This window comes from Pygocentrus nattereri, chromosome 9 (assembly GCF_015220715.1).
Source record: "Pygocentrus nattereri isolate fPygNat1 chromosome 9, fPygNat1.pri, whole genome shotgun sequence".
Lineage (NCBI taxonomy): Eukaryota > Metazoa > Chordata > Actinopteri > Characiformes > Serrasalmidae > Pygocentrus > Pygocentrus nattereri.
The window spans coordinates 44,655,085-44,682,703 of record NC_051219.1 but is presented as its reverse complement, the minus strand read 5'-3'; the positions used below and the strand labels follow the sequence as shown (position 1 = coordinate 44,682,703).

The 27,619-nt window shown below is 43.3% G+C and overlaps 1 protein-coding gene across 2 annotated transcripts in view; it reads right to left on the bottom strand.

Annotated features, from left to right (window-relative positions):
• Window positions 1–1,109: 1,109 nt before the first annotated feature.
• The window catches only part of tns2a (tensin 2a), a 126,502-nt gene continuing 99,992 nt past the window's right edge, over window positions 1,110–27,619 (bottom strand). Inside the window, exons 17-28 of one of the 2 annotated variants that reach the window (XM_037541169.1) lie at window positions 27,160–27,276; window positions 25,161–26,615; window positions 22,777–22,942; window positions 21,617–22,683; window positions 18,883–19,014; window positions 14,984–15,079; window positions 14,096–14,173; window positions 9,831–9,908; window positions 9,207–9,375; window positions 7,197–7,265; window positions 2,784–2,813; window positions 1,110–1,691 (exon numbers count right to left, since the gene is read on the bottom strand). In XM_037541169.1, the coding sequence (XP_037397066.1) occupies window positions 1,550–1,691; window positions 2,784–2,813; window positions 7,197–7,265; window positions 9,207–9,375; window positions 9,831–9,908; window positions 14,096–14,173; window positions 14,984–15,079; window positions 18,883–19,014; window positions 21,617–22,683; window positions 22,777–22,942; window positions 25,161–26,615; window positions 27,160–27,276 (3,599 nt within the window). In that variant the 3' untranslated portion in view covers window positions 1,110–1,549. The remainder of the gene's footprint in view (window positions 1,692–2,783; window positions 2,814–7,196; window positions 7,266–9,206; window positions 9,376–9,830; window positions 9,909–14,095; window positions 14,174–14,983; window positions 15,080–18,882; window positions 19,015–21,616; window positions 22,684–22,776; window positions 22,943–25,160; window positions 26,616–27,159; window positions 27,277–27,619) is intronic. The other variant, XM_037541170.1, reaches the window with a different exon arrangement.

Below are 27,619 nucleotides of genomic sequence, written 5' to 3'. Positions count from 1 at the left end.
ATGCATAGCGCCTACTGTCCACTCCACGAAGATAAACAGGACCAGCTACAGCCAGAGATGAGTCCAAACGAGTTCTGTTGACTCGGTTCCGTGTGCTTAAGCAAGTTCTACTTTTCTAAGTATCTTTAAATTATAATACTTATATTGGTAAAGAATAAAATCTACTTTTTCACTCTGTTCCATTCGTCAATGTATCCACCTTCTTAAAAGAGGTGGTTCTTCAAGGGTTCTTCAGAGTCATGAGATCTAAACTGAGATCATGTATTCTATGTGGTGAAATGGTCCTTCAGGTTGGTGGAGAAGGTGTTGTGGCTCTAAATAGCACCAAAAAAGGCTTTTTCTATCGTTACAAGCTTGACGTCGTAACAACAGAACCCTTTTCGGTGATGTGCACAAACACACACAACAGTCTCCATCGATTTGAACCATTTCACAATACAAAGAACTACATTTCTACAGAGCCCTTGAGGAAGCATCTTTAACAGTGTAAACCCTGATTCCTTTTTCTGATGCTGCCTCTGACGGCACCTGATGTTGCCCATGACCCACTTTTTAGCTCTAGCGTTTTATTTTTCACCAAAGGGGGCCCTAAAAAGAAGGATCCTAAAAAGAGGCGATTTTACACCAAAGGGGCTCTAAAAAGAGGCACCTTAAAAAGAGGCACCCTAAAAAAAGAGGCAATTTTACACCCAAGGGGGACCTAAAAAGAGGGATCCTAAAAAGAGGCACCCTAAAAAGAGGGATACTAAAAAGAGGCACCCTAAAAAGAGGGAACCTAAAAAAGAGGCAACTTCAGTTACTGTCCTGATGCTGAATCTACTGGAAAGGTTCTATAAGGAACTCGGTATTTTGTTTGTTATTTCTGACCTGTTACTATTTTCTTATCTTACACAAGATGTGACTTTTTCCTTTTGGCCGCTGCTTTTACGTCTACGGTCAAGCTATTATTTCGCTGAAGTAATGTCACTGTCACCTGAGGAAGGTTCCAGGCTGCTCGACCCACCTCTGGTTATAGCGGTCAGTTATTAAAAATTCTCACTGCTGCTGCCGTCTTGTGTCTGGAACAGTGAAATACAAATAACACACACAGAAAGACAGAACTACACCTGTCGATTGTCAGCTGCTGAGATTATGATCTTCCTCTATACAGTATTGTTTTATTCTGAGTGCACATGAAACTCTAATGCCTTACACAAAGATATCGATCTTCCTGTAGAAATGAATCAACAGTGCTTATTCTTAGTTCACAGGGGAGTGAACCGGTGTTGTTTACGGAGACGTCACTTTCCTGCTTTGTTTCATTCGGATTTGGTCTTAGTTTTGAAGTCTTTCCCCTGCAGGACAAAATATTTTCATCAGTATTTTGGTAACTTCTAAGCTGTTGAAGCTTTTAACCGGACGGCCACTTTTCTGGCCTGGGAGTCGAGGGACGTCTGCTACTAACAGCCTCGTAGCTCCATAGGAACGTCGGTGCTGCGTGGAGAAAGAACTTGTCTGTTTATAGAACTTCATCTCCCTTCTTCCTCCTCCTCCTCGTCCTCCTCAGCCTCTACCGTCTCTGCGGCCCCAGCATGACTTTATTGATGAAGTTAACGATGGCAGTGGCCGGCTGCTCGGGGTCCAGCTCGGCAAACAGGTGACACACATTCTCCGCCACGCTGCCCGGTTTCTTAGCAACAAAGCCGAACACTCTATTAGGAGAGAGAGAACCACAAGCGAGGCGTTAGGAACAAGGTGTACATGCACTGATGGAGAGAACATCTGAGAACAAATGAGAACATTTCTTCATATTTTTAACAATAACTCCACCTTTTACCCTCATCCTCAGTGGTCAGGACCCCCATGGACCCTCACAGAGCAGGTGCTGTTTGGGTAGTGGGTCATTCTCAGCACTGCAGTAACACTGACATGGTGGTGGTGTGTTAGTGTGTGTTGTGCTGGTCTGAGTGGATCAGACACAGCAGAGCTGCTGGAGTTTTTAAACACCTCAGTGTCGCTGCTGGGCTGAGAATAGTCCACCAACCAAAAATATCCAGCCAGCAGCTTCCTGTGACCACTGATGAAGGACGAGAGGATGACCAACACAAACTGTGCAGCAGCAGATGAGCTGTCGTCTTTGACTTTACATCTACAAGGTGGACCGACAAGGTAGGAGTGTCTAATAGAGTGGACAGTGAGTGGACAGTGATTTAAAAACTCCTGCAGCACTGTTGCGTCTGATCCACTCAGACCAGCACAGCACCACGTCAGTGTCACTGCAGTGCTGAGAATGACCCACCACACAGTACCTGCTCTGTGAGGCTCATAGGGGACAGGTGGATAAATGTAAATGTGCTGGTTTTAAAAGATTTAAACTTCAATTTTCCACAATATGAGCCATTTAGAGCAAATTTTTGACATTTATTTCAAAGATTCTACTCTAATGACCATTTCTGTATAAATTAGAAGGAATATGCGTTTCCACTAGTGGACTCTAGGACACAAAATCAACATCAATATCAATATTAATCAACAAATCAAACAACAAAATCTATTTATCAGCATTATTATCAAATGTTTGTGAATGATCAACATTACACCGAGTAACAGTTCAACAGAGGAGTGATATAAAAGCGCAGACCAGCACAATCATGTAAACGTCACTTTGAAGGGAGAAGCAGTTGTTTGGATGAAGCGAGTCAGAGAACGACATGCCAGGCGCATAACCAGCTCATCATCAGATCACTAAAGCTGACGTCACACACAATCACCAGCAAACAGACGGACACACACCGGGCACTTACTTAGACGTTGTGTTGTCTGAGTTAGTCCACCTACGGCAGGAGGGGGAGACAGAGACAGAGACACAGACTCAGAAACAGACTCCCACTCACACAGACACACAGAGCTGCAGGCAAGAACATGAACATGCTCCCCTCACCCAGACGTGCACGTTCAGACCGAAAATAAACCGAGTTATCAGTAACAATCGTCTCCGCTGTGATGAGAGTCCAGATTTGTCCAGCTGAAGCTGTGATGACGCTGCTTAGTGTCTTCACGCTCAAGTCAAGTCTTCACACTCAAGTCAAGTCTTCACGCTCAAGTCATCACACTCAAGTAATCACACACAAGTCAAGTCTTCACACTCAAGTCTTCACACTCAAGTCGTCTTCACACTCAAGTCAAGTCTTCACGCTCAAGTCAAGTCTTCACGCTCAAGTCATCACACTCAAGTCATCACACTCAAGTAATCACACACAAGTCAAGTCTTCACACTCAAGTCATCACACTCAAGTAATCACACACAAGTCAAGTCTTCACACTCAAGTCGTCTTCACACTCAAGTCGAGTCTTCACGCTCAAGTCAAGTCTTCACACTCAAGTCAAGTCTTCACGCTCAAGTCAAGTCTTCACGCTCAAGTCATCACACTCAAGTCATCACACTCAAGTAATCACACACAAGTCAAGTCTTCACGCTCAAGTCATCACACTCAAGTCATCACACTCAAGTAATCACACACAAGTCAAGTCTTCACACTCAAGTCATCACACTCAAGTCATCACACTCAAGTAATCACACACAAGTCAAGTCTTCACACTCAAGTAATCACACTCAAGTAATCACACACAAGTCAAGTCTTCACACTCAAGTCATCACACTCAAGTAATCACACACAAGTCAAGTCTTCACACTCAAGTCATCACACTCAAATCTTCATCACACTCAAGTCTTCACACTCAAGTTGTCTTCACACTCAAGTCTTCACACTCAAAATCTTCATCACACTCAAGTCGTCTTCACACTCAAATCTTCATCACACTCAAGTCTTCATCACACTCAAGTCTTCACACTCAAATCTTCATCACACTCAAGTCTTCACACTCATCATCAGACTCAAGTCAAGTCTTCACACTCAAGTCAAGTCATCACACTCAAGTCTTCACACTCAAATCTTCATCACACTCAAGTCTTCACACTCAAGTCAAGTCATCACACTCAAGTCTTCACACTCAAATCTTCATCACACTCAAGTCTTCACACTCAAGTCAAGTCTTCACACTCAAATCTTCATCACACTCAAGTCTTCACACTCAAATCTTCATCACACTCAAGTCTTCACACTCAAATCTTCAGCACACTCAAGTCTTCACACTCAAATCTTCATCACACTCAAGTCTTCACACTCAAATCTTCATCACACTCAAGTCTTCACACTCAAGTCAAGTCTTCACACTCACGTCTTCACACTCAAGTCAAGTCTTCACACTCACGTCTTCACACTCAAGTCAAGTCTTCACACTCAAGTCAAGTCTTCACACTCAAGTCTTCTCACTCACGTCTTCACACTCAAGTCAAGTCTTCAGACTCAAGTGCCATGTCAAGCAAGTCAAGCCTCAAGTCCCAAGTCACTGCAGACGAGTCTCGAGTCTTAATCTTCAAGTCTTAAACAACAAGAACCCTGAAAAGAATGGCGGTTATAATAAAGGCAAAGTGTGGACACACTAAATTCAGTGTTGCACTGATACTGTATCATTATCAGCATCGGTGATGGGGTAGCGTTATATATGACCGATACAATGAAGCGACTTCGGACGCATACGTGTGTATCAGTAGCCATGTCTGTGGCATCTGTAACGGCAGTTTTTTGGTGCTGAGTTGATGTTATTTAGAGAGCAGAATGAACCACCAGACTCTTGCTGTAGTGACAGCATTTAGCCTCAATTTGGTGTTTAACACAGCACGGCCTATGTGTCCTCTAGCCCTGCCTGCATTGCACCTCTGTTGGTCAGCAGTATCACTCAGCAGTGGGGTCTCACGGTCCATCGCTTCATGTTTCCTATTACTACTTACAGAACAGTAAATACTAATTAGATGGAGTAAATAGAAAGTTTTCTTAAGCAACTAATACATATATTTCAACAAGTAAATACCATCTAGTCGAGCTGAGTGTGTTAATGGTGATGCAGAACACAGACTTTACCAAAATAAAATATATTAAAAATGTAATTTGTATAAATATCAGGAATTATAGGTTAGATAGATAGTTACAAGTTAGGTTAGATAGAAATAGTGTTGGTATTGTTACTCGGGATCAGCCAATGCTAAAGGGTCAGATATCGATACTGAAATAAGAATGGAAGAAGGGCTTATAAGTGCATCTCTAAATTAATGTAGAATACTTATGTTATGTTTAGCTGACGAGGCTTCTGTGGAATTATGTGTTAATGCATTAGGGTGAATTTTAAGGGAATTGGTGAACGGTCAAAAAACGCACACGAAGCTAAGACTGTAGCCTTACGTATTCTGTTAAATTTGGTGAAATATCAAATGTACATTTTATGATGGACCTTGAATTTTTTTGGACAAAATACATCATGTGGACACAATTTCAAACACATTTTGATGCCTTGGAGTGAATTTTAAGGGAATTTATTAACGGTTCAAAAACGCACACGAAGGTAAGACTATAGCCTCATATATTTCGTCAAAGTTGGTGCTTTACCAAATGTACTTTTTATGACAGTATTTGAATTTTTTGGACAAAGTTCCTCATGTGGAGACAATTTCAAACACATTATGATGCCTTGGAGTGAATTTTTAGGGAATGTACGAATGATCGAAAAACGCACACGAAGCTAAGACTGTAGCCTTACGTATTTCGTCAAATTTGGTGAAATATCAAAAGTGCATTTTTTGATGGACCTTGAATTTTTTGCACAAAATACATCATGTTGAGGCATTTTCCAACAACTTTTGATGCATTGGAGTGAATTTTAAGGGAATTTATTAATGGTCAAAAAACGCACACGAAGGTAAGACTATAGCCTTATGTATTCTGTTACATTTGGTGAAATATTTAATGTACATTGTATGAAGGATTTTGAATTTTTTGCACAAAATCCATAATGTTGAGGCATTTTCCTACAACTTTTGATGCCTTGGGGTGAATATTAAGTATGTTTTCTGCTTTTTTCCTGGAGAATGAATAACTTACTACTTAATTCCTGTTTTAACTTGAAATTGAATAAATGAAGATTCTCTGATTGTTGCTCTCTACTGTACATAAGCCGGTATTCATTGCTGTTTTGTGTATATAGATTTGTAGTCTTACAAAAGAATCCCCTGCCCCTCCCCCGAAACACACACACACACACACACACACACACACACACACACACACACACACACACACACAAACAAGAACACACACAGAGCAGCCTGCAGATTCATGCATCATCACTCACATCATATGAAATCTGATTACATTTAAGTGGTAAAAATCATGAATGTGAGTCTCAAGCAAATAAAGTACAAAGCCCAAATAATCTGCACCTTCAGAGTCATTCCACAAAAAGTGCTGTTTGCAGGAAATACATTTGATGCTGTTTAAGACAAAAAATCTTCTATAAATGATTTTTCGAGATTAAATATATTAATCGATTGAAAAAATGTGTTGCATGTGAAAAAGGTGTTAATCTGTTTTCAAGTCAACACAAAGAATATTAATAGAATATGAGATCTGGGGCTGGTGGGCTGGAGGTCAGGGAACCAGCTCTGTGACCAGAAGGTCACCGGTTCGATCCCCTGAGCCGACGGCACGTGAACGAAGTGCCCTTGAGCGAGACACCTAACCCCCAACTGCTGCCCGGGCGCTACGGATAGGGCTGCCCACCGCTTGGGGCAATCTGTGTCCTTGTATTTTCCACCCCATCACACCAACTTTCTTAGCTATAAAAACGATGTTCTTTCACATGAAGTGACGTGAGACGAGTAAGTGAAATCATTTAAGCCTTTAAGAGAGCAGAGTTACGAGCGACGGTATTTTTAATTATTTAATATTACTAATTTGCTGTGTTTTTCATTTGTGAGCATAACACCATCACACAAATCCAGTGACTGTGCTTCTCAGTGTTATTTGGCACAAAAAACAAGCTTGTTAACTGAGAGAAGACGGAAAACAAAGACTTGTCCTGAAAAACGTTCCGGTTAGCATTCGGCACTGATCTTGTGGAATGACTCGTCCTTGATCTGAATGAGAGTGATTGAGTTAAAAGCATGTAACACGAATGAATGAATAAATGGATGATCGAATGAATGAGCGGACAGACAAACAGATAAATGATATAGCATCCTCAGTGTAATCAGCGCAGTCCTTCACATGTTACTTGTGTATGGTAGACGGCAGTGTGTGAGCAACGTGTTGAGAGACCCCCACCTCCTGTCCTGCGGGTCTACACTGCTGAAAGTCACACTGCTGACGGGGTAGTGCCTCCTGAAGAACACCCTGAAAAACAACAGACAACTCCTCCAGTCAGAGTTCAGCTTCTTTTATTATAAGGGTTTAAAATGACGTCACCGTCTATTAGACTGGAGAGAAGAGCTACAGCCTCACACGACGCCCAGCTTCTGGATGGAGCTTATGGAATATGAACGTTATGAAGAACACGACCAAGTGCGGTTTGGACCCACACGAGTTACAGAGGTTATAACAAACTACCTATTGCGAGTTTGCATTAGTGATGTGTAATAGAGTGCGTACGCAAGTGATTTTAGATGGGTCATTTCACGCCCACTCACCTTGTCTGGTCACTGTCTGGTCACATCATGAATTTCCTTCATTTTAATATATCACTGCTGTCGCAACAAAACCTTACATCTCACTTCTTGTTGTTTTTCAGTTTATGACGAAGTGAAAATGCTTGTTGTCGTACACAAAGCGTGTAAATTTCATGATGGACGGTCTAAAAGAATTGACCCAAAATGACTTGTTAAAAATTCTGATTCCATTGACTTCCATTAAAAGTAAAGTAGCTTTTTGTCCTTCTCCTGTAAAATTACCATTTTGGAGATACGATGTTTTCCACTAAAAACAGCAGCGATATTCAGACATGCCATTATAAAGCTGTGTCCCAGTGATTATTATGTTTCAAAGTTAGTCCATCAGGTTCTACATTAAATCATGAATATTGAGTTTTACTGCTTACAGAATGACTGAACTGAGCTGAAATATTAACTGTAAATAAATAAAATTTCACCGGATATGAAATCAACTGGTCTCGTATTATTAAATTCCCACAGCAGGTTCAATTATTGGAGGATGAATTCTTTTATGCCAGACTGAGCAATATTCCATCTTTATTGCTGGATTTTCAAATGTACTTCTTGCAAATGTCAGATTTTATATATAATATTGCTGCATTTCTGCCAAGCCTATTAATCATTAAGTTCTATGTAATATTAGAAGCTACACCATGAGTTTTTAAACGGCTTCTTGATCCTATTTTTTTTTTCCAAAAGAGCCAATCCTAACTCTTTCTTGAATAAGATCCGTTCCATAAGCAATTCAATTCAATATTTACGAAGCAGTTTAAGATGCAACCTTAAAAATTCCTAACTAAAAAACTCAGGAAAGAGCTAAACTTCCCTCCTCCTGTCTCTCCTTTATTCCCTGTATCTCTCATCTCCTTTTTGTCTAATGATACGGAATTTTAGAAAAAAATTCTGCTGAGCTGTCAAAGAGCAATATATACAGGACTTTCCTCTGGGAACGTACAGCTTTCATAGAAATCCTTAATCACGACTGGACAGGCTGTAAAGCTTCGTTCACATTACAAGCCTCCTTTCCCAAATCCGATCTCTCTGACTCGATGCTTCTCACTCGTTTAAATAAGAGACTCAAATCGGTCATTAATGTGATGAACCGGCCTGAACTGACCCTCATGAGCTCCTCCTACTCAGTAACGTCACGTGACTGAATCACTGCATCATCAGCACAAACTAACGAGCAGAACGAGCTTCGCTGAGAAGATCATTAACTCTGATCAGCTCTCAGCTTCATTATTAGAGCCAGACGGAGGAGGAAAAGGTGAGACGAGCTGCTTTTCCACCGTTTACAGGCTTTAACGGCTGTTCGCCGCTGTTGCCATGGTAACGCTGAATGATCACATTAAGGTCACATGGCCACGAATCGGATACGCATCCGAACAGGGACCACATATGAAAGCGGCTCAGGTCGGATTTGAGAAGATCAGATTTGTGTCCACACAGCCCTGAAAACACCAGATCTGATTCACATTAGAGCAAAAAAATCGGTTCACTGGTAATGTGAACGCAGCCTGAGTGAGGTGGGGTGAACTGACCCAGGTGCTAAAGGAAACCTCAATACGCATCTGAGATCAGAAGGTCTGATTCAGAAACAGCTTCAGCTACGTTAAGTGTGTGTTACCTGCGCTGGCTGTCGGTCAGCGTGATGCCCTGCGCTGACACTTTGAAGTGGACGACGGTGGCTGAGGGCCGAGGGCTGCGAGTCACAGTGGCTCCCACAGCCTTAGCGATAGCCTGCGGTCCGGTCAGTGACTCCGTCTCCACTGAGTTCAGGTACAGAACATTACACGCTGAGGAGAGAGAGGAACAGTGAAAATGACATTTTTACGTTTATGGCGTTTGGCTGACGCTCTCATCCACAATTTGATCACTTTACACAGGGAGGCGAAGGCGGTGTTAGGAGTCTTGCCCAAGGACGCTTATTGGTGTAGTGTAGGGTGCTTGAACCCCAGGCTACAGCGCAGAAGGCAGAGGTGTTAACCACTACACTAACCAACCATGAAAATAAGGCAACTATGACAGAGCAGAACAGAGCGATGATGCAGTAAAAGAGTGAGGAGAAACAAAAACGACAGAAAAGGGAAAAAGTAGCCCGTAAGCTGCTTAAGTACAAAGAAAATGAGAAAAACACAAAACAGAAAAGAAGAAGAGGGAAAACCAGAGAAGAACAAGACGATTAAAAAACGAAGTAAGATGTGAGGAGCAGAGACGAGGACGCGGTAAGCGTGAGGGTGGTGGCGCCGACCTGCTCCCTGCTTGAGTAAGTCTGCTGCGGTGCTCATGTTGCTGGCGGGCTGCGCTTCCTGTGTCTCTCCTGTCGGATCTGCAGGGGACACACAGAATACTGAGCTCTCCACATCCAGTCCCTTTATAGACCATCAATTACATCTGCAGCACTGAACTCCACAGCTACTAAACACACTTTAGCCCTGTTACTGTGAGGTTTGCTGAAGCGTAACCGGATTATCTCCCACTTGAAATTCATACTTCATATTGCTGATCTCATGTTTTCAGCTGTGAGCGTGACCATCAGGGCTGGGCCTCCAGTTTGGGTCATAAATGCCAAAATTTGAGGAAAAGCGTGGAAAAATCCCACCTATACAATAATACTAACGTCTACTAGCAGTCTTATGAGATTCTAGTGGTATGGCAGCGCTAAAATGAGCATTCTTTGCCTGTTCTAGATTAAATATGGACATTTAAAGTTTGTAGGAGACGCCCCATGTTTTGAAGCTTGTAACAGACATGAAAATCATGAAGATCAGCGCAGACGACTGGTCACCATAGCAACACAGACAACAGTCTCGCCCAGCTAGTAGACAACGAAACGGCAAAGAGAGAGATTTAAGACGGACACTGATAATTTAGAGACGGATGGACTGATTTGTGTTTATAATCACTCCAGCTGGTTTCCTTATACGTTTAATCCACAACGAGAAACTGTCAAACACTAAAGTCGCGAGGCTGAAATCAGTTTTTTGTTGTCATTTTTCTGTTATACCTCAAATCGTGTAGCAGTGACATCCTGGAGCCTCAGGCATCATTTAAGGTGGAACGGGGAAATTTGAAAAACAATCTGGCGAATGAGAAGCGACTTCAGCCTCGTAATAAACGTTGAGAGACATTTTACAAGAAAGTTTCCTGCTGGAGATGCGAGAAAAGCAGCTATAGCTGAGCTGAAGATTAAACTACTTCAGTGTTTTTTGTCTATAACAGCACATCAGCACATACTGAGACAGATTTACAGCCACCCTAGAAAATAGACATTAAATGCTGTGGCTCCCAAGGTGGCTTGACTTCTGTTGAAAGGACAAAATGGCTCTTTTTAACATTTGGCTTGCGACTCCTGGCCTAAAGTGACGTTTGGTCCTACACACTGTAAATCAAAACATGAATGGCTGTCAGTGGTTAATCGGACACAGCAGGCCTTTAGTCCAGCTCTAGAAGTTATAAGCAGTGAGAAAACTGGCTTGGCTGAATCTACGGCCTGGCCACCTCCCATTTCTTTCCATTGTTCTACAGCCAAAAGGTTTTGGGCAGCTGAAGGCTAAAATTACAGCTTGTGAGTGGAGACTGGCTCACTGACGTCATCGATGTAAACTGATAGAAAGTCCTATTAACTGTTAACTGGACTGAAAGTGTTGAAATATGAGTTCTGTGTTCTTCTGCATTTAAAAGATTAAGCATTTACAAATGATGATATTGCACAAAACCCTGTTCATTTTGTAGCCAGTGTCTCTTTAAGTAATCTTGCTTCTGTGGTTTCTGATACTGTATGAAATACTGCTGTTTATAAATATGAACAAAAGCTGTTGTCGGAATACAACCTTGTATCTCCAAAATGGAGAAGGGAAAACTTACTTTGCTTTTAATGTAAGTCAGTGGACCCAGACCTTTTTCCAAGTCATTGGGGGACTTTTCTTTTGGTCCATTCATCGTCAAATTCATGCACAATGCAAAGAGAAACAGGTATTTTCAAATTATGTCAAAAACTGAAAAACAACAAAGATGGAGATACGAGGTTTTCTTCCAACAGCAGTGATGTACAAATGACAGCATTTCATACAGTGTCAGAAACTGATAAGCAAGTCAAACAAAAAGAAAAACGAGAAACTGCCCCAAAACTACTTAAAAGCCAAAAATAAGAAACGCTTGAACAAGAAACGACTCCAAACCAAACAAAAGCATTTACTCCACAAATAGCAAACAGCTGAAACATAAAGCTGACCTTCCTCTCAGAATCACAGAGGAAGTGTTTTTTTGTTTTCTGATTGTCTTTCATTTCACTTTTTCTATCTCAGCCTTTGTTTTGAGTGCTGCATTCAGCATCACCTTTGTTTGCCCTTTTCCTTCCATTTTTTTTTTTTTTAATTTCCCATTCATCGAGGTGTTTCTGCCTGTGCTGCCCCGGTGGCGCAGCGGTAACTGAGCCACGTCAACTCCAACCTGCATAATCACCAAATTCACACTCCATTTAAAACCCTATCTCACGGGTTTTCCACTGCACTTGGGTCCGCCTGCCTGTTGTCCGGTAACAACTGGTTGATGCGCCTCCACGTCAGAATCCGGTGCAGCAAAAGTTGAACTGGTTTGAACTTCTTTGACAGTCGACAAAGTGACTTTTCGCTGCATACAGGCTCATTTCTACTCTGACGGAGCTGACGCGGCGTCCAGATTTTATGGAGCCCCGGAGGTAAAAACTAAATTAATTCAAGCGCACGTTTTCTTTTATTCATGGTCACGATTTCTTAACTCGTTCTTTTTTAATTGTGCGCACGTTTTCTTTACTTCATGGGTACTTTTTTTTTTTAATTCGTGATCATGATTTTCTAAATCGTTCTCTCGTTTTCTTTTAATCATGGTCATGTTTCATTTTCAACTGAACGCATGTTTGTTTTTATGATTTCGCATAAATCAAAGTAGCAGATACAGGCTGCTAGCAGCTCCCTGACACTGTCTGACGGGTTTATGTGAGTTAGACTGATGAGATGATGAAGAGAGACGCTCCTCAGGTCTGAGATTTTGGGGGGTTATGAGGAAACTGCAGCTCCTCTTCACAGCAAATGGCCCAGTGTTTCTGCTCGCGGTCACATGGTTCCTTGATTTCAGCACCAAACTGCAGCTGTGCTGATGAATCTGAGGGCTGTTTGCTGTGAAGAGGAGCTGCAGTTTCCTCACAACGCCCCAAATCAGAATCAGACCTGATGAGCATCTCAAGTCAAGTTTATTTGTTTGGCACTTTTTATAACAATGTTGTCACAAAGCGGCTTTACAGAAGTTTGAAAACATACAGTTACATCATAGATCCCCCAGTGAGCGAGTCAGAGGCGACGGTGGCCAGGAAAAACTCCCTCAGACTGGAGGAAGAAACCTTGGGAGGAACCAAGACTCACAAGGGGAGAGCCGCCCTCCTCTGGTCAGACAGTGTTTACAGTTTAATACCGAATAAAAGCTGAGAGGATCTCTGAAGACTGGATGGTAAAGCTTTAGAAACTGCAATAGTAGAGGCAGTCTCTGACTGAGGCGGTCTCTGACTGAGGCGGTCTCTGGCTGAGGTAGTTTCTGACTGAGGCGGTCTCTGACCGAGGCAGTCTGAGGTGGTCTCTGACTGAGGTGGTCTCTGACTGAGGTAGTTTCTGACTGAGACGGTCTCTGACTGAGGCAGTTTCTGACTGAGACGGTCTCTGACTGAGACGGTCTCTGACTGAGGCAGTTTCTGACTGAGGCAGTTTCTGACTGAGGCAGTCTGAGGTGGTCTCTGACTGAGGTGGTCTCTGACTGAGGTAGTTTCTGACTGAGGCAGTTTCTGACTGAGGCAGTCTCTGACTGAGGTAGTTTCTGACTGAGACGGTCTCTGACTGAGGCAGTTTCTGACTGAGATGGTCTCTGACTGAGGCAGTCTCTGACTGAGGCGGTCTTTGACTGAGGCAGTCTCTGACTGAGGTAGTTTCTGACTGAGGCAGTTTCTGACTGAGGCAGTCTCTGACTGAGACAGTTTCTGACTGAGACGGTCTCTGACTGAGGCAGTTTCTGACTGAGATGGTCTCTGACTGAGGCAGTCTCTGACTGAGGCGGTCTTTGACTGAGGCAGTCTCTGACTGAGGCAGTTTCTGACTGAGGCAGTCTCTGACTGAGGTAGTTTCTGACTGAGACGGTCTCTGACCGAGGCAGTCTGAGGTGGTCTCTGACTGAGGTAGTTTCTGACTGAGACAGTCTCTGACTGAGGGAGCTGTTAGTTTTGTCTGCACAGGACAAATAACACGACCTGTATTTACCAGATTGATGTTACACAAAAATCAAAAAAACAAACAACGTGCGTTCAGTTAAAAATAAAACATGACCACTATTAAAAGAAAACGAGAGAACAGGTTAAGAAATCGTGACCACGGATAAAAGAAAACGTGCGTACGAACCGCAAAACGGTCACTTGAATTCACTCCGAGGCTCCAAAAACATTTCATATCAGAGGAAAAGTGATAGAAATGAGATCGTCTGAATGTCTGTGTTTACCTTTGTCTGGGATGCGGAGCGCACAGGGCAAAGAGATGGGTGTGATGGAATGCTGATACACCAGCGCTGACAGGCTCCCTATCAGCAAGACAACACAAACACTCACATTACAGAGAATTAACGCTTGTTTTTCATGCACCCACACAAACATGAGCTGGCTGACTGGCAAATACCTGAAGGAGAAAAACACCAGAGGAAAGAAAGCAGCGTCATTCTGTTATATAACACATGTTCATGTACTTAAATCGCTCACTTTTAAGGTCTCGGGATCATATTTGACTGCGGTTTGATCGCTCAGCCACTCGGAGCTCTGCTGTGCGAATACCTTGCACGCATCACAGAAGCAGATCCCCAGCTCAGATTTCTAAACCACATACGAACTCATTCATTCTCAAAAGGTTCTGTGACGGCTGTGTGTATCCACAACAATGCAGAGTGATGACCTGAATCTCCAACCGACGCAAGGCAGCCTTGCTGGGGCTGTTTATGCTACTGGGACATTTAATCAGCGTTCATGAAATCAGATTATCTGATCAGCAGGTTTTCAGAGCCTCTAACTTCTGTTGTAAACAGGAAAGGGAGCTGAAATATGACCACAACAGATGGATGGATAGATAGATAGATAGATAGATAGATAGATAGATAGATAGATAGATAGATAGATAGATAGATAGATAGACACAGACAGACAGACAGACAGACAGACAGATAGATAGATAGATAGATAGATAGATAGATAGATAGATAGATAGATAGACACAGACAGACAGACAGACAGACAGACAGACAGATAGATAGATAGATAGATAGATAGATAGATAGATAGATAGATAATGTACTCAAGGTCCCAGTTAACTCCCAAAAGTAACAACCCTTTATGTCACTCACCAAAGTGGGGCTCGTTTTGGCAGCCTTTGATCTTCACCCCCCGTGGGCCAGTCTCAATCAGAAAATGTCTGACCAGCTGCTCCAGAGGATCTCCACCTGCCCAGAGAAGACAGGGGACACTGAACAAAGTCCAGGCAAAGTCCATGCATAATGTGTTGTCCACATTACACACCATATGCCCAAACAGAAAGCACTAGGATTTGCTTATACCTCCTTAAAAAGGCGCAGTGACCGGTGAGAGGCTGGTCAGTTTGGATACCACCACCAGTGCATGTAAAATTTTGGCACCAAAAAAAGTGAAACAACACAAACTATTTCTAACAGCATGGAAATAAAACTGTCCTTCAAGATTTCTGCATAATTAAATAATTAGGACTTAATTAAATTGAGAATGATTTGATGCGAAACGTTCCATTCGAGAGAAACTTAGTCCACAGTGGTGGTGATAGGAACCGGACGTCTGACGAGATCCTGTTCTTTGATCTTTTTTCTTTATTCATGGTGTCGAGAGATAAATCCAGGGTTTTATAAGGTAAAATAGTCTCAAGAACATTGGATTATTTTCAGATTTACAGCTATTTTATTATTATCAACACTGCATGTAAAACTACGCAGGTTCACTGACGGTTTTCGATATAAAATAAAGTGTTGCAGACATGGTTTGGCTCCTTTAACCACCACTGTAAAGAAATGATTCTACAATGAACCATTTCACATCAAAGAGCTCCGACTTTGTTTACATTTTAACCATTTGATTTTGGAGAACTTTGGAACAGTGAGATTCCTTTTTAGATGAACCCTTAAACTTCCAAATTCTTATTAAAGTAAAATTACTCCGAGGTGTAATATTAATGCCTTGTGGATGTTTATATAACTGGCAAAGTGTTTTGGTTTCTACAGGCTGGCTAGTCTAGTCTTTCCAACTGGTGAGAAAGACAAAATATTACAAAATAAATTCTGATCATGAAACATTTTATTATTCAATAGCTCAACCATTTAAACGGCCAGGACCTGTAAACAGTTATCACACACGTCTGTACCGTTTAACACAGTTCAATTTGTTGTAATTAGTCCATTTAATTCCTGAATAAGGAGCAGTAAGAGGTAGTAGTAATTTTGTGGGGATAAACATGATCGCATATATTGCGGTGCACTCAAAACGCAGACATACATATATAATCACATATTATCACATTTTACAGCCGTATTCAAATACTTCGGCACCTCCGGTCACAACACACTTCATTGACTTTCCGTGTGAAAATAACACACTTCTGCTCATTTTAATGTGTAATTACTGTTTATTTGCTGAATTAAACATAATAAAACAAACTGTACGCTGTGCAGAAGTTACAGCATGTTTTGTATTGAATTTTTTCCATTAAATATGCATAAAATGCCACGTTTAAAGGTGTTCTCTGTGAAAGTTTTAAAACGTTTAACTTACTTTCACTTTTTCAGAAAATCAATAGAACATGTCATTTGACCTAAACTGCTTAAACCAGCGGTCTGAATGGGTTGGTGGGTGTAGTGGGTAACACGGCTGTCTTCTGTACTGCAGACTGGGGTTCAGTTCCCCACCTGGGTAAGGACCCAGTCTGGCTGCCTCAACTCAGCCACAGGTCCACCGTATATGGGCCAAATCTGGACCACACGTCACGTGCCGCAACCCGAGTCGGGCCTGGGTCATGATGTTTGCCCTACACTATACTTGACAGTGCCATATCTGAGAAAGTGGCACAGATTAGGCCCAAATAAATTCCTGAGCTGCTGAGTGTTTATAGTGTTTATAGTGTTTATGCTGGTTGAACTGCAGCTGGTGTGTTCGGTGATGTGACGTGGGCAATTGGGAAAACTATAGAGTGATGTTGGGAATGGGGTGTCCGCACATATTATATTGCAGTGCATGCTGGGGACTGTAGTGCTGCTGACTGTGAAAGGGGCTAATGTTAATAGAAAATCAAGGTGATTTCAAGGGCCGGATTGGGCCTGATCTGACCCGCGGGCCATGTGTTTGGGCCGTAGTCTGTATGCACGTGAGCGTATTCATTCACAATATCCGTGTGGATTGCAGCACTTCTTGGTCAGCTGGTCATTTACAGAAAAAAGCCAACGTGCTGGACAGAAGGAACAGGGTAACTTGGTAGGATAAGCTACTTTAACAGCTTTGTGCACATTTCTGCAAAACCCATAGGTACACCTCCAAATGAAATGTCCACTGGAGGGTGCTAGACGAGCCTTCGCTGTGGTTCGTAAATGCCTAGAAGCACATGAAATCATCCATTTAGAGATTTTTTAACATGTAACAGATTTTTTAGTCCTGGATGAAAAGGTACTTTACTTTAAAAGGTCTTGGCGCTAAAAATGAGGATCTGGCGCTTTAGCACAGATTCCACCCTCAGGCTGTGTGTATGTGTGTGTCTCCCTGCTGATTAACTCCATTCATCATGGTTCTGATTGAGCCTGGACTTCCTCCGTCCTCACGGACCAGATCTGACTCGCACTTCCAAGAGAGCCACGCTCACTCAGACACTCATTCGGCGGTGGATGGACTTCTGTCACGCATTTGGAGGTGAACTGCGAACTGAATCAAACGGTTCGTAGCTGTGATTCTTCAAACAGGTGCGCGCTGCCTGTCAAAAGTTTGGGGACATCTTGCCTTGCTTCATGAACCTCTTACTAACGTCCGACTGTCACCGTTACTTTCACAAGCTAATATCTAATATGATTTGGGCTCCTCCACAGTTTGGATTACACGTGGATTTTATTACTTTAAGAAGTTACTTACATTTTTATATTTTTGCACAAAGAACGAAACATTTTAGCTTTGATCTTCCGTCATCGCTTCCCTCACCCAACAGTTATTTCCATGATTTTTCTGAGGGAGCGGTCTTCTTTTGTCGATTTTGTGTGAAGGAGTCGACATGCCATGCTTGATGGACCATGTCAAGGTAGGAGAAAGCAACACATTTTCAATGACGGCTACATGACTGGGTTTTATTCGGTTCATTGTTACTTTCCACTAACATGATAAGGCTTTGCAAACATCAAAGAGCTGTTTACTGTGGGTATACTTAAGATGGGTATCTTTACTATGGTTACTATGGTTACTATGGTTGCGACACATCATCACAAGTATCAGTGGGTGTGTTTACATGCACTCACTAATCCGGATTACTACTCAGAATCGGATTTCTGTTATCCAATTAATCAAACGGTCATGTAAACATACTCCAATCTAGAAATCCGATTTAGAAGCTGGATTTCACGCTCAGTGATCAGATTTCTCAGTGCAGGTGAACTCAGATTCAGATTTCCCAGTCTGTGCTGGGATCTTGTGATTGTGATTAAGGTCGCATGGCCATGAATCGGATACGCATCCGATCTAGGACCGCATATGAAAGTGACTCAGGTCGGATTTGAAAAGATCAGATTTGTGTCCACACAGCCCTGAAAACACCAGATCCGAGTCACATTAGAGCAGAAAATCTGATTTGTGCCACTTCAGCCTGGTAATGTGAACAGAGCCTTTGACATCTTTTGAGAACCTAGACTTAGAACAGTTATTAGTGTTTAGCCAGAATTAAAGTTTTTTAATATCATTCATAATATTACGCTGGAGGCCTGGGTTTGAAGGGGACAGCCCTTGGTCCCGACAAGCTAATAAAGCTATGTGAAGTTGACTGGCCACGCGTAACCCACAGCACGCTGTATCACATTCTCACACTAATCAGTGTGTTCACAGCAGCAGATGTTCACACCAGCCTGAGGTTAAGCTCTGCTAAAGCACTTCAGGTGCAGCTTTAAGTGGTTTCCTGTGCAGACAGTGGCTAAGCTGGCGGAGAGGGAGGCTGTTTGGGAGAGGAAATGCCTGCTCTCCATGGTCAGACATGCCGTACCTTTGCTGCCGTGGTTGTTGACACTGGGGGGCGGCGTGGCCACTTTGAGGGCCAGGCCGTAAGCCCCTTGGAAGGAGTTGCTGTCCCGGATCAGGAACGCACCTGGCTCTTTTTCCTTCAGAGCTGCGATGGCTGTAGAGGGAGAAGAGAAGGTGGAATAACAGACATATGTCCATGTTTCAGATGTTAACAGCTGGAACATCACTTAGCTGCCCTATGGGTACTAAACTGCTGTACAGCCTAAATTCTTAAAATCAGGCATTTCCTTCGCTCATCTCATTTACATTTAGTCATACAGCTGATGCTTTTCTTGTAGCGTGAAAAGGCCAGATACACAAATTCTTCCAGTAACTTCTTGTTAAGTCCTTCGCTCATATATGAAGTGGTTGTAGCCAGCGCCGGCTCTACCTAATAAACGACATAAGCAGCTGCTTAGGGCCCTGCGACTGCCAGGGGGCCCCTAACACATCCTGGGATATTGCTGTACCATTATGTTGTCCAAATTACTGGAGTAAGTTAAAAAAACATGACTGGTTAATCACATCTCAGAAAAGAACGTACACATCTGGAGCTGAAAAATAGAAAAGAAAAAGAAGACGAGGAGAAAAGCGTCTGGAAAACAAGACGCAGCGGATCTGGGGTCTGTGCACTGAGCATGGTGAACTTAAAGACAGGCTTTATGACCCAGTTTCATCTTCAAAACATCAAACGCAGCTGTGGTTCAGTCGTTTTACAACAGTAGTAAATAAACTGTAACTCCAAACGAGCAATCAGTCATCAGCAACGTGCAAAGTAGCCCATTACAAATGTATATAATTTACACAGTGCGTTGTCACCAGTGCTGGTCAGTAACTGAGTAACTGAGTAAATGTAATTAGTTACTGTACTTTAGTATTTTTGGTGTATCTGTACTGAAGTTTCTCCGTTCTGGACTTTTTCCTTTCACTCCACTACATTTCAGAGTCTAATATCCGAATTTTTCCTCCTACATTTTGAGAAATCTGTCGTTCCTTTTGGTTTCTGTGTGTATAAAAACGTAACATGTCAAAACGAAAGAAGCGCAAAGCCAGAGCACCAATCAGGGCCCAGCGGTCACTTTGTTTAGAGCTGGTTTTGACCTGTTGGTCATACCGACCCAGTGCAGCACGCGGTTCAACGGCCTACAGATCAACATAGTAAAGGAGCTCATCTGTGATCCTGAGTTTAAAGCCAGTTTTTATTCAACTTAAACTTGGAACTAAGTTGTAAATAAATCTGAAACTGAAACTTTGCTTGTGTGTAAAAAGTGATTTCAGAGCCACTCGGTTCTCCCTGATGGAAACTGTTTACCTTCAGTGTTTTGTGCTTCTGATCATTTTAATAGACGTCAGCGTCACTAATTAATGACGTTCTATTAAAAGACTGGTTTATCAAGAGAGACGCTGGAGGACTTTCACCTGAAATGAGTTCATGAAGCCAGTCTGGTTATAAAAATGATAACAGGACATCAGAGCCAGAATTCCTCTTTTAGTACTTTTACTTTATACTTAAGTACATTTGAAGGGAAATACTTTAGTACTTTTACTCCAGTGGAGGTCTAAAGGGAGGAACTTCGACTTTTACTGGAGTGATATTTTACCTTGGTGTCTAATTTTACAGCAGGGTGCTTTGCCTGGGGGTCGAGGGATTTTACTCGTGCTATCATGACGGCAGATTTAGTTCAGTGATATAACAGTGTCACGTTTCCATTACCAGTATCTGTCATAACAGATGCCATAACGATTAATGTCATAACAGCTTATGTCACACACTAATTTTTGCTGCATCCAGGTACATAAAAAAGCGGGGATCTGGGAGGTGCTGTAACACCAACAATAATAATAATAATAATAATAATAATAAATTCTGAACTTTTTTGAATGTATGATTTACGCAAGTGTGCTTGTTTTATAATGGACTTTTCATTTTTACATTTATTTTTTTATATCTTTTCAAAGTCTATTTTCATTACAGCTTGTCGAACTGCTTCCCTCACTAACTGCTGGCTGCTCTGGGGGCATCACTAAAACCCATACAGGTTAATATACATAGAGGGAAGGTATCAGACCATTTCTGAGCCCCACAGCAGCCCATCATTATACGGACTATATTGTTTTTAAATATAAAAAAAAAAATTATCTAACACAATGATGTTTTTATCAACCGTTATATCTCCGCTTGTTGCATCTCCCAGTCCTAAATTTGTCCATGTGACCACAGACATGAAACAATCAGCTACTGCCCCAGATATGAACACTGGTTAGTTGATGCCCAATTAATTCACATAACGTTCAACCGGAAGAAGAGAGGAAAGTGGCATCGCCACTGTCGCATTATAGCACGTTATAACACGTTCTGTAGAATGTAAACTGTCAAAAGACGTTCTAATGAAAAAAGGCAAATCTTTTGTATGTTGTAATTGTTCCTGTCACTGCTTAAAACTCTTATCACCTACAACTTAAAACACTCTACTGCATCCCTGGTGGCAATTAACAGCAATGGTAACATGACACCTGCCATTACGTGTTTATAGTCACTGTTATGTAGCACGGTTCTAGTAAAGTGTTAAAATTAATAACACATGCTTCATTCATTTCAGGTTTTGTGAAAGTTGTAGAAGTATCTATCTTTGCGATTTTACTGTTTTCTGATGTCCTAATTATCAAATTGCACCAAATATTCATGGCAGCCCAGTAAGACATACAAAAGAGCTCACCTTGGTCTCGGGATATTCCGGGCTTGTACCAGAAACGGGAGCTGTCCTGCACAAATTTGACGCTGACCCGGTTGCCCACCTCGCCCTCCACAGGCCCCTCAATCTCCCCGCCCTCCGCTGCCACCTCTCCCACTGAAGGGGAAAACGTAACATGATGCTGGGCCGAGGGCGAGTGACTCAAGGATGCCCTCAGGGTGCCAGATCTGCCGTTGGGTGAGCCTGGCAAGGTGCCCTGGCGGCGTTTCTCTGGAAGAGGAGGCTGGATGGTGGAACTTGGTGAGTAGGCACCTGGGGAAGCTCCGGGAGTGTAGCAGCCTGATGAAATGGGGAAGGTGGGTGTGGAGTGACCGTCAGAACTGCTATCTGTGCCTGGGCATGGCTGCAGGTGCCCTGCTGGAATGGAGGATTCTGTGCCCAGCATCAGCTTCCTGCCGAGAGTGGCAAAGCCAGGCACCGGAGGTTCAGGGGAGGGTAGGATCTCCTGGCTGCCCAGAGGTTGAGGAGAAACAGGTCCAGAGGAAGCTGATCTGGGGGTCTCTGGTTCAGGCGGCAGTGCCACTCCATTGCTCTGTGGAAGTGGATGAACAGACTCAGGAGGGACTGAGGCAACACACTGTGGAGTATTTGGGGAGACAGACTGTGGTGCAGCCTGTGTAAGAGTCAGTGGCTCCTTTTGGACTGGATGTGAAGGTGCTGTACGTGCTTCCTCAACTGGCAGGGATGGAGCAGCACTGGGCTGACTGGTGCTCTGTTGTTGGCTGCCCTGTGTAGGGGACGCTGGGGCAGAGTGGACGGAAGGTACAGGGGCTTGCTGGTGGGAGCTGGCCGTAGGGGAGACCGGAGCAGAGTGTGTGGACAGCTGCTGAGCAGGGGAGGAGTGTGTCTGAGGATTGGAACCACAGGGTCTAGAAGGCTCTGAGTTTGTACTGTCTACTTGATGAGGTTCTTGCCCAGAGTTGGGTGGCTGCGGGACAGCTGGATATGGTCTGTCCTGGGTGAGGGGAGTGGTGCTGTCAGTGCTGACCTCTGATGATCGGGCCTCCTGCTCCCGGATGCTCAGACTAGGGCTGTAATCAAAAGTCAGGTTAGATCAGTGGTTCCCTGTCCTGGGATCTGATTTACGGAATATGCAAACAGTGTTTTGTGCAAAGTTCACTGACCTCTCTTGTGTGCGCAGTGGACTGCTGGTGTGGACTGGAGTGGGCGGCCCAGACATGTCAGAGGGTGTGGAGCACGCGCCATGTGCATCTCGATGAAGTCGCCTCAAGGAACCATGGGTTATATGGTCCCGCCAACCCACATTCTCACCTGGAACACCAGGGCCGTCTGACAGAATGGCAGAGATGCACAACTTTAAGACCCCAGTTCTGAAAATGCCTCTCAGAGCGAGAGCTATTGTACTCTGTAAACACTGGTGACATACAGGACTGTGATCATACAAAGTTACACTGAGTCTGGGGCCAAATCTTAAAGTGACAGTTCAGCCAAAAATCCAATTTACACAATTTTCCCCTTTCTCCAAAGGTAGATGTTCAGACAAGATTTGTACGGAGTCTGGAAGCTTATACTCTTACATTTAACATCCTGCAAAATTGAGTGAAGGCATCTCAAATACACTTGCTTACATAGTTTATGACACTTTATAACAGAGGTCACTAATACGCGGACAGTGGTCCGAGTCCAGACCCAAACGCTGTCCTATGCGGACCTGGACATATAACCGATAAACTATGGAGAATTATTTAATTTTGATAGGGTGGTCTTATTTTAATCGACATATCATTTTTAGTCATTATGGTGCCATAATGATTGTAAATATCACACGTGACGCTACTCAGCCAATCAGATCTGTGCATTATGATGAGCTCTGAGACTCAAGTCAGTGACGCCACACAGAGGAAGGATGAGGCGAGAAACAGCAGTCAGAGAGGAAAGTGAGTCAGAGGGAGCTTATTCCACATGACGTGATCTAAAAAGAGGAAACTGACAGTAAATGTTGTTGAAATCTGACCGAACTGGACTTTATTTGATCTGATGTTCAGTAAATGTTGTTGAAATCTGACCGAACTGGACTTTATTTGATCTGATGTTCAGTAAATGTTGTTGAAATCTGACTGAACTGGACTTTATTTGATCTGATGTTCAGTAAATGTTGTTGAAATCTGACCGAACTGGACTTTATTTGATCTGATGTTCAGTAAATGTTGTTGAAATCTGACCGAACTGGACTTTATTTGATCTGATGTTCAGTAAATGTTGGTGAAATCTGACCGAACTGGACTTTATTTGATCTGATGTTCAGTAAATGTTGTTGAAATCTGACCGAACTGGACATTATTTGGTCTGATGTTCAGTAAATGTTGTTGAAATCTGACCGAACTGGACTTTATTTGATCTGATGTTCAGTAAATGTTGTTGAAATCTGACCGAACTGGACTTTATTTGATCTGATGTTCAGTAAATGTTGGTGAAATCTGACCGAACTGGACTTTATTTGATCTGATGTTCAGTAAATGTTGTTGAATTCTGACCGAACTGGACTTTATTTGATCTGATGTTCAGTAAATGTTGTTGAAATCTGACCGAACTGGACTTTATTTGATCTGATGTTCAGTAAATGTTGTTGAAATCTGACCGAACTGGACTTTATTTGATCTGATGTTCAGTAAATGTTGTTGAAATCTGACCGAACTGGACTTTATTTGATCTGATGTTCAGTAAATGTTGGCGAAATCTGACCGAACTGGACTTTATTTGATCTGATATTCAGCTGTCGACTGTATAAGATGCTGATATTCCTACTCGGCTACTTCAGTAAACAGTATATGGCACCGAGTCAGGATGCAGGTTAGATGTTATGATGTTCTGGACCTTCGCTTGAGGAGATTCTCTCTAACTGGACCTTATTGAATTTTAATTAAAGAGCCTTGCTTTAAAACATAACCATTATTTTTTTTAATGGATAAAAGTGCAAAATTCAGGTTTCAACAAGGCTACTACTATAGTTTTCAGTGAGGATTTACCGATATGGGAATTATGTCGATATCCAGTGTTTGTCATGTACACTTCTGCTAATGCTGATGCCAATATATACGCATTTCTAATAAGCTGGAAATGGCACTAGGTATATCTGGACTAGCGTTACAAAGAAATGCTTAAATGTATTTATTTGTAGAGAGTTACAGTAAAAAACCTGTAAAATAATTAAAATCCAGGCATTTTAGTCCAGCAGCCCAGCAGCAGTGAAGACATCATCAAATATTAGATTACAATATTAGTAAAATCTACCCATCTGTCTGATGCTTATGCATATTTTTTTACCGATTATTTGCCGATGCTGATATATTTCCGTTGCCACTGGGCATTCTTTGTTTTTAGCTATACTACTTTCCTCACAGGCAACAGTCAGAAACCAGGTAAGCAAGGATTACTTAACAAAGCATTTTAAGGTGATTTTAAGGGCCAAATTGGACTTTAATAGCAACTTGTTTGGCAGCACCTCTGCTCTAACCAGTATTTGTAGTGAGGGAATCAGGTTTCTGACCTGGGTGTGTATTGGAAGGGTAGTGCTGAGGATGGGGCTCCGTATGACCATCAGGGGGGCCGCTGGCATGGTGTGCTGGGCTGTAGCAGGATGAGTAATTGGAGGGAAGGGGGGAGGTGGAGTCAGACTGGTATCCCGAGGCGTACCCTCGGCTCTCCGAGGGTGAGGGCTGGTAGGGTGAGCAGGGGCAGGTCTGGTGGGGTGTCTGATAGCCGCTGGAGCTGCTGCTGTACTTTATGTCCGGGTGGCCGTGTGAGTGTGACCTGGAGGGCTCGGGGTATGCTGGATGGCCAGATGGCAGTGGGTCGAAGGCAAAGGTGGGCATCTCATGACCTGGGGGTCCATAGGGTGACACGGTGGCTCTTCTATGCCAATACTCCGCCTCTCGCTCTCTTTCCCAATGAAGCTCTGCCTCTCTTTCCCTGTCCCAGTGGAGGGATGCCTCTCGACCACGCCTTAACCCCGCCTCCCAGTGTAGCTCAGCCCCTCTTGGAATGTCAGACTCCCTGGCTCGCCTTAATCCGCCTTCTCGGGGAAGGTCTTCCCTCTCCCAATGTAGCCCCTCCCCTCTGTCAAGACGTAAGGCATGGAATTCCTCGCGTCTCAGGCAGCAGTCCCGGCATGGGCAGCCAGGAGGGGGCAGGCTGTCCATCAGCATCACGTCATGGTACGAACCAGCTGGTTTGGGGTGGTGTGGATGGTTGTGATTGTGGTGCGGCTGGGGGTAGGGGATGTACTCATCTGCCCTGCACAGTAGCCGGCCACCAGAAGGGAGGGTATGAGGGCCAAGGTCCTGGGATGGATATGGGCACAAGTGCCTGGAGGGCCCCTCAGAGCATGACCGATGCAGGTAGTGCTGTGGCCCTTGCTGCCGGTCCCACAGCAGGTCTGGAGGTGGAAGGGACTGATGTGGGTGGACGGTGTGGTGCTGGCACAACCCTAGCAGGGGTGGCATCGGTGAAGATGCCCCCGTGTGGCCGTTAGTGGCAGCAGCAGAGCGATCCAGGCAGTATCCATTGGGTAAGTGGGGGAGGCGGTCACAGCCAGGCTCAGCACAGCGCTGCGATCTGTAGCCCACCCGACACGAACAGGAACGAGCCAAATGCAGAGATCCAGTTCGCTCAGGGGGCAAGGAGTCGCCGTCATCCAGTATAGCCGTCTCTCTCTCGCGATCTCTCACACCCCTCTCTCCCTCGATGCCTCCCAGCAGGCGTTCCAGCTCCTCTCGCTCCTGCTGAGTGGGCGGTGCTGGTCTGGGTGGGTCCTCCAGACGTTCAGGTGGGACTGAAGAGTGTCCGGAGTCAGTGCTGACTGACAGGAGCTGACCGGGTCTCTCCTCGGAGCTCCGTGGAGGGCTGCCATTGGTAGAAGGGAGGGAGGAGGAAGCTGCAGCACGCCGTTTCTTCACCTGAGCGTACAGACTGCCATCCAGAGGCCCTCGGGTGTGTGCAATATCTTTATTACATAAACATAACATTATTACTTCATTAGCATTATTACTATTATTCAGTTATTAATCTTAATCATTTCTAAAGGTCATTCAGTAACATGACAACTATCATAGCAATTAATGGTATTACGCATACATAATTTGTCATGACAACTTATGACAGCATCTGCCATGACATTGCTATGGCAACGTTCTGTAACAGGGTTCAAGTATAGTGTTATTAATTATGAATACTAATATCAGATACAAAAACAGGAGAAAAAATTGTCTTAACGTTCAACGGAAGTTAATGGAACAAGACTTTATTTTTCCCAATCAAATTTGGGGCATTTCATCTTGAAATATTAACACAGCGTAAAGAAAAGCTGGCACTTTCAAATTAGGGTGAAAAATGAAAAACGCTCAAAAAGAGAGACGCAAGGTTTTGTCCCGACAGTACAGACATAATATACAAGCCCCTCTGCAGTACAAGAGGTAAACAAATCTCTGCCAGGCAAACTATATCCTGAAAGTTGTGTAAAAATGCGAGACCAGTACAGGTTATAATACCTTCAAGGCTGTCCTGATGTCTCTGGTTAAAGTTCTCATAAGAGTCCCAGCGCACCACTGGATCCGCTGTGTTATAGTCCACTGTGACCGCTGGATCATTCCGCTGGTATTCTCGCCCTGAGCCACACATACGCTCACTTTTAAGACTGACAGCAGTAGCAAATCTTAGTATGGTACTTGCACAAGGAACTAGAGTATTAAGCCCCTCAGCTGTTCGTGTGGTGCAGTTATTCTATGGAAACGTGCATTTTGGTATCCCATATTTTGTATATATTGCACTTGAAAAACACGTTAGGATTACAATTCATTTATATTTTAAAATAAAACAATGTTATTTTGTCAATTATGCCTTTTTGAGTCATCAATTTATCAACATTGGTTTTTAAAATCAATCATATAGAATTCCAAGCACCACAGAAAAGCTTGACAGTCGTGCGTGAAGATGAGGCCATAATTTGAG